General features: G+C 56.8%; 1 protein-coding gene across 1 annotated transcript in view; it reads right to left on the bottom strand.

Moving 5' to 3' along the window:
• Positions 1–309: 309 nt before the first annotated feature.
• Positions 310–6,881, bottom strand: part of JAKMIP1 (janus kinase and microtubule interacting protein 1) — a 67,506-nt gene continuing 60,934 nt past the window's right edge. Inside the window, exons 17-21 of the mRNA XM_049782544.1 lie at positions 4,441–4,509; positions 3,274–3,351; positions 2,299–2,502; positions 2,147–2,212; positions 310–847 (exon numbers count right to left, since the gene is read on the bottom strand). Of these exons, the coding sequence (XP_049638501.1) occupies positions 797–847; positions 2,147–2,212; positions 2,299–2,502; positions 3,274–3,351; positions 4,441–4,509 (468 nt within the window). The 3' untranslated portion in view covers positions 310–796. The remainder of the gene's footprint in view (positions 848–2,146; positions 2,213–2,298; positions 2,503–3,273; positions 3,352–4,440; positions 4,510–6,881) is intronic.

Genomic DNA, 6,881 nt, shown 5'->3' with positions numbered 1-6,881 from the left:
GGCAAGAGCCCCACCTCTCACCCTCCAGGCTCAGCCAGGGCCTGCCCACCACCACCACCATCCCACCTCCAGCTGTTGCCAAGCACCGTGGGCTCTGGGAGGTAGGTCGTCGACCTCTGTGTGGGTGCTGGGGATCCTTGCTTTGCTCTGGAATGTGGGGGTGAGTGGGGTTGGGGATGGTTGGAGGGAATTGGGTTATTCCATTAGCTCTTTTTCGATGCTAGAAGAGTTTTTTTAAAAATAATAATTTGGAGATGATGCCCAGCTGTTGTCGCCTGCCAGGAGGGCCCTCACTCTGGGCACCCTGACTCTGGGCACCCTGACTCTGGGCGATGGTAGCCCCAACGGGCTGTGTGTGGCTGGTGTCTCACAGGCATCGGGGCACTGTGTAGGGGCACGGCAGCTGCGGAAACCCCAGAACCCACAGAGCTTCATCCCGGCTGGATTTAAGGGAAAGACCAGGAATAGCAGCTGCAGCATGCTGCCTTGTTCAGGGAGGCCAGAGACCATTCCTATCAATGCTCAGGCCACTGGGCCAGGCACTGAGAATGCCCAGTGTGGGGCCTGGCCTCTATCCTGTCTCCAGCCCTGAGAAGCGCTGAGGTGGGGCTGGAGCCTTTCTCCCACAGTCTCACCCCTGCTTTATAGGCCTCCAGAGTGTGCTGGGGAGTCCAGACGGCCCTAAGCAAGGGTTCCCCCCATCCCAGGGTCTCCCCCTTCATAGAATATCTGGGGAACACGGGTCCTTGTGAGCATTTTTTTTTCTACCAACCCAAGTTCCCGGCTGTTGACGTCATCAAGGCCACAGAATGAATGCTAGTGAGAAAAACAAAAACAGGAACAAAAACTATAAGACAAGACAGAAAAAAATAGTGGGGAGGAGAGAGAAGAGGAAAATGTGAGAGTCAGGCTATGGACGCAGAGGCTGGGGGGGACGGGAGGGACCTTCCATGCTGAAGCTGAATCCCCCAAACCCACCTCCTCTTTTCCTCTCTCCTGAGGCTTCTGACAAGTTCAGAAGGGGAGGGCATCAACTCCAACACAGTCCTCTGAGGACTCCTACCAACTAGCTGGTGAGACCCACACACAGGTTCCCTCCCTCAAGTGCCGCTCTAGGCCTTCATGGGGCCACCAGCTCCTGCAGACAGGCCCCCTCCTCACACTGTCCCTGCCAGGGCTCCTCATCTCAGGGGTCACAAGCGACAACTTCCATGTCACTTCATTGCTCTCTATGCAAAGTTGCAAATCACCATGGGGCCGGAGAGACTGGAGAGCAGGTAGGCATGGTAAGCCCGACTAGAGGGATCCCTGAGCACAGATAGGAGGGAGCTCTGAGCTGTCCTATTACTCTGACCCCTTTGGGACCCAGTCCAAAGGCTTCAGGGTAATAGGGCCATTCTTGGGTCTCCCTACACACCCTGTCCAGCTCTGTGGCCATGATGCAGAGACTGTGGCACAGATGTCTGTGCTCCGCGAGGTTCTAGGAATCCCCCCAGCTCCTTGCAGAGAAGTATTTGGTGAAACTGTATTTTCTGGGTTGACACAAAGTGCTCAGAAAGTCCAAAGCCACAATCCCACAGGTGCCAATGCCCTGGGGATATGTGAGGCTGTAACTGGGATGCTCTGGCCTCTCCAGGGTTACCCAGAGCAGGCACAGGAGACCCACAATGCCAAAACTGAGGCCAGTGTCTGGAGTCTTGACTCTGCCCAGCCTCAGCGAAGGCACCAAGGGAGCACAAAGCTTATTGGGGGCCAACCAGGAGCAAGTAATAAGTCCATGGAGCATTGGGGGCACCCAGACCAGACCACCCAGACCACCCTGTGCTCTGTGGATTTCCCTGGCCCGGTCACCACAGAGTAATGGTACCAGAGACCGTGGGGGACACATGAGCTCAGGGGCTCAGCCTGTCTATACCTATGTCATCCCACCCACCCACCCCCAAAAAACCCAACTTGGGCCAGAGTGATAGCACAGTGGTAGGGCAAACTGGGATGACCCAGGTTCAAATCCCAGCATCCCATATGGTCTGCCGAGGCTGCAAGGAGCGATTTTCTCAGTGCAGAGGCAGGAGTAACCCCTCAGCGCCACCGGGTGTGTCCTAAAACAAACAAACAAAAACCAACCAGAGTCTAGTCTACAACTCACCTTCTCCTCCAGCTCTTTGAGGTGTCTCCGCTGGGCCTCCAGCTTCTCCTCCAGCTCCCGGATTCTCTGGAACACAGGATGGAGTATCCACAAGGCAGCTCTTGGCGTGCAGGGGGTACGGCCTGCCCAGGAAGGCTCCCACAGCATCTCACCTGCTGGGCGGCCTGCAGCAGCTCCATGCGCTCCCGCAGCACCTGGCTGTCCGACTCGCGGCTCTGTCGCAGGATGTGCCTCCGCACCTTCTCCACGGCCGCCTGCAGGTCCTCGCGCTGGCCCGCGCTCAGCGCCTCAGTAGCCTTGAGACCCGGCTCCTGCTGCAGCGCCGTGAACAGCGTGGCCTCCAGTTCCTGGATTTTCTGAGACAACCCACAGTCACAGGGGAGGGGCCGGGGTGCAGGGGCATCAGTCACAGTGGGGGGGGGGCTGAAGCAGGACCTGCAGGGGTGGGACCCCTCGAAATCCCAGGAACTCTCAGCCTGTGCCCAGGACACTCCCCACTGTTGAGGTGACACCTCAGTCCAAGGAGGGACAGAAGATGCAAGGCTGAAGTCATGCGGGTGTTACTCACAGATATGCCCTCACACTTGCAGGTATGACTTTTGCCCTCACCTCAGTAGGTGTGAGGCCAGACACTCCACCTAGCGTTGACCATTATCCCTGCGGTGTGCCTCTCCCCATGTGCCCCCAGCAGCAAACTAGGCCCACCACGCACATGTGGTTACCTTGAGAACGCTCATTTTATTTTATTTTATTTTTATTTTTGGTTTTGGGGCCACATCTGGCGGTGCTCAGGAGTTACTTCTTGCTCTGCACTTAGAAATCACCCCTGGCAGGTTCGGGGGAACATATGGGATGCTGGGATGGAACTCGGGTTCGTCCTGAGTCAGCAGCATACAAGGCAAACGCTCTACTGCTATGCTATTTCTCCAGCCCTGGAGGGTCATTTTAATACAAAGCACATCCATGGCCAGACAAAGTAGATATGACCTGATGCCAGGCAGAGAGGGAACCAGGCAAGAGGAGGTGGAACTGGCCTCATCTACCCATCCACCCACCCACCCAGCACTACCCGCCCCCAAGTCCACATGAGGACAAGGCAAGTTCTCCCTGCAAGCCCACAAGCCTACCAGGTAGGCCTGGTCCAGGGCCTGCTTCCTGTAGTCCAACTCCTCTTCCAGGTAGCCCTTCTGCCTGCTGAATAGGTCCTGCATAGGAGGGGCCATAGTAAGGGACCTGAGCCACCCCTCAGGCCAGTCTGTCCCTGCTCCCCTCTGTGACAGAGGGGCACTGTGGCGGAGTTGGGGGCACTAAGAGGAACAGGATGAGGATCTGCCCTGCTGTCCCTGCACACACACACACACACACACACACACACACACACACACACACACACACACACACACACACACACACACACCACCAGGAGAGTCCCAGGTCCACCTGCCTTGGTCAAGCCCATCCTGATGCTGTCCACACACCTTCTTCACTACCTGATGATTATGAAGGAATATGAAGGAATCCCCCAACTCTGTGTCCAATTGGGGAGCAGGGCACAGGTACCAAGAGTCCTGGAGGTCCCGGGCCTCTTACTCTCACCTCCTGGTTCGTTCCCCCACCCCGGCTTAGCCTGCCTCCCACTCTAGCAGGCCTAGATCTCCCAGGGGATAAATCTCTTTCCCTTGCAGGCAGCAAGGGCAGGCTTCTGGGCCTTACAGAGGGTGACACCAAGGTCAGAGAGGTCATAGCCGAGCCTGGGGCAGCCCCTAAAGTCACTCCACAGTGATGCTGCTTCAGGATCCCACACGCTTCTTTCATCTCTCTATGCCCTCAGGGATGCTCAGAAAAAACAGGCTGGACCCCAAATCCAGCTGTTGTGCAAAGCCCTCCTCCCTGCGGGATTCCGAATCCCCCCGCAGGGCCACATCCACCTCTTTTGGGGGCCTAGATGTGGCCAGCGCCAGCCCAGACCAACTGCAGCTCTCAGCTGTCTGTCCCAAGACCCCACGAGGCTTTGGGATCCCACTGTGTCGGAGAAAAGTCAGTGCAAAGAAGCTTCCACTGGGGGAAACCCAAGGCCGGAGAAGACCCCTTTGCCGTGTCCCCTGCCACAACCTGCTTCTCCTGCATCTCCCTCTGGGGTCCCCGCCAGATCATCACCCATCCCACAGGGTCCCCGAGCAGAGCCGGGGAATGAATGGACCAATCCAGCCTTTGGGGTTCCTCAGAGAAGGAGCAAATTGGGAGGACGGAGGGAAAGACTGTCCTGGGGGTGTGAGAGGTGGAGGGGGTCCCACCTTCTCCTTCTCCAGGTCCAGCATCTTCTGGGTCAGCGCAGCCTCTGTCCCCTCTATCTGCTTCAGCCACTGGAAGACAGTTGGGGCAGGGGTGGGGCTGAGAGAGGCACCCACAGACCTCTGGTGTGCACACATGTGCACAGGCGGGGAGGGGAACACGTGAACAGTGTGGGGTGCTGCACCATGGCGGCCAGCGGAGGGCGCTGCTCTTCGCTGTAAGGGCACCCAGAGAAGGTTAATTTATCCTCTGACAGGTGAACTCAAAGGGTCAGGCCACAGACAGGAGGGGGGAGCACAGCCACAGCACGGTACCTCACAGTGTTGAGTGTTGAGTGGCAGGTGGGGCTGCTTCTTGGGTTCCCCCAGAGGCGGAGGGAGTTGCAGATCTGGGAACCCAGGGAGGTATTGGGGTACAGATGATGCCAGGAGATGGAAGAAAGTGTACCTTGCTGGGAGGCCCCTGTGAGGTGTTAAGGGGCTCCACATGTCCCTTAGCCCTTGGATGTGTGACTCTCCAGGAGCCCCCCCTGGCTCTGTGAGTCCCAACCCCTTGCTGGGGCCCCACCCATGCAGTGCCATGAATCGCCACACCTTCCAGAGCTCAGTTTCCTGTGCTCTCTCAAAGCCCTGAGCCCTGCGCCAAGGCAGCCACTCCAATGGGCAGCAGTGACTCTCCCACCCCTGGGCCTTTGTATTTGCTGTGCTTCAGCCAGCCCAGTGCCAGCCTTGACTACTAGCACTCAGCGCCTCTGCTCTTACCTCCTCCAGGACGCCTTCCATGTCTGATTCCCCCAGTTACCTGCATGCCTGTCTCAGAACTCATCTGGCACAAGGCTACATCTGTGTCTCTGCCCACCAGCCCCACAGCCAGGGCCACAGGAGATCCTGACCCAGGGCACAGGGCCTTGCTGGAAGAAGGTATCTGAGCACAGGATGGTAGGGGATGGAGGTTGGGGCCACAGGAAATCAGAACTGAACATAAGCCCCAGCCCAGGGCACCCCACATCAAACTCAGGGGGCCACAAAGTGGGTCCCTCTCTGTGCCAGCAGCAGAAGCAAGTGGGAAGTTAAGAGAGAAGGACCAGGAAGTGAGAGTTTAGGGTAAACCCAGGGAGAGCAATGGAGTGATGGCCTGGGTACCAGGGAGGGAGGGGGGGAGAGAGGGAGGGAGGGAAGGAAGGAAGGAAGGAAGGGAGGGAGGGAGGGAGGAAGGGAGGGAGGGAGGGAGGAAGGAAGGAAGGAAGGAAGGAAGGAAGGAAGGAAGGAAGGAAGGAAGGAAGGAAGGAAGGAAGGAAGGAAGGAAGGAAGGAAGGAGAGGGAGGGAAGGAGGGAAGAGAGAGGGAGGGAGGAGGGAAGAAAGGACGGAAGTGAGAGAAGGAAGGAAGGAAGGAGGGAGGGAGGAGGGAAGGAAGGAAAGAAGGAAGGAAGGAAGGAAGAAGGAAGGAAAGGGAGGGAGGGAAGGAGGGAGGAGAGAGGGAGGGAGGAGGGAAGAAAGGAAGGAAGTGAGAGAAGGCAGGAAGGAGGGAGGGAGGGAGGAGGGAAGGAAGAGAAGGAAGGAGGGAAGGAGGGAGGGAAGAAAGGAAGGAGGGAGGAAGGACAAACTCCTTAAAGTTCTAACACAAGATGCCATAAGATAAAATAAAATGGGGGGTCCAGAGAGAGAGAGAGAGCACAGTGATAGGGCATTTGCCTTACATGCAGAAGGACGATGGTTTGAACCCCAGCATCCCATATGGTCCTGAGCCTGCCGGGAGTGATTTCTGAGCATAGAGCCAGGAGTAGCCCCTGAGCGCTGCCGGGTGTGACCCACAAACCAAAAAATAAATAAATAAATAAATAAATAAATAAATAAATAAATAAATAAATAATAAATAGAACAGGGTTTATACCACCCAGTATTTTTGGCTTTTCTTTGTACTGGGGTCTCCCCAAAGGTACTTGGGACCCACGGCCACTCTGCAATCTCAAGCCTAGCTGCATGGAGAGAGCTGGGGGGCCTGCAGGGCAGTCGCTGATGCAGGGGCCAAACTCAGGGGTCAGAGCACACAAGGTTCCTGCTCCAGCTTCTGGTGCCACAGACTGACTTCACCCCACCTCCCAGCCACTCCTATGCCCCAAGCGTCACCCCATTTCTACCTGCTGGCACTGCCCACATCCACAGAAGTAGACTGGGCTGTGGGGTTGGCAGCAATGCAGGATTCTGCCCAAGTTTCTGCCCAGGTCAGGGTCCTGGCACCGCCCCTGGAGAAGCCAGGCCATCACTCCCTCTGCTGCAGCTCAGGGGCCTCAAGAGAGAGGCCTGGAGGGAGAGGGTTTCACATGGCTGGTGCTATCTTGGTAAGTGAGTGAGTGAATGAATGAGTGAATGAATGAGTGAGTTAGTGACTAGAGAAGTGAGCTAGTGAATGACTGAACAAATAAGTGATTGAGTGGATAAGTGA

This window comes from Suncus etruscus, chromosome 10 (assembly GCF_024139225.1).
Source record: "Suncus etruscus isolate mSunEtr1 chromosome 10, mSunEtr1.pri.cur, whole genome shotgun sequence".
NCBI lineage: Eukaryota > Metazoa > Chordata > Mammalia > Eulipotyphla > Soricidae > Suncus > Suncus etruscus.
The sequence above is the reverse complement of the archived record's forward strand: the minus strand, read 5'-3'. Positions and strand labels throughout refer to the sequence as shown.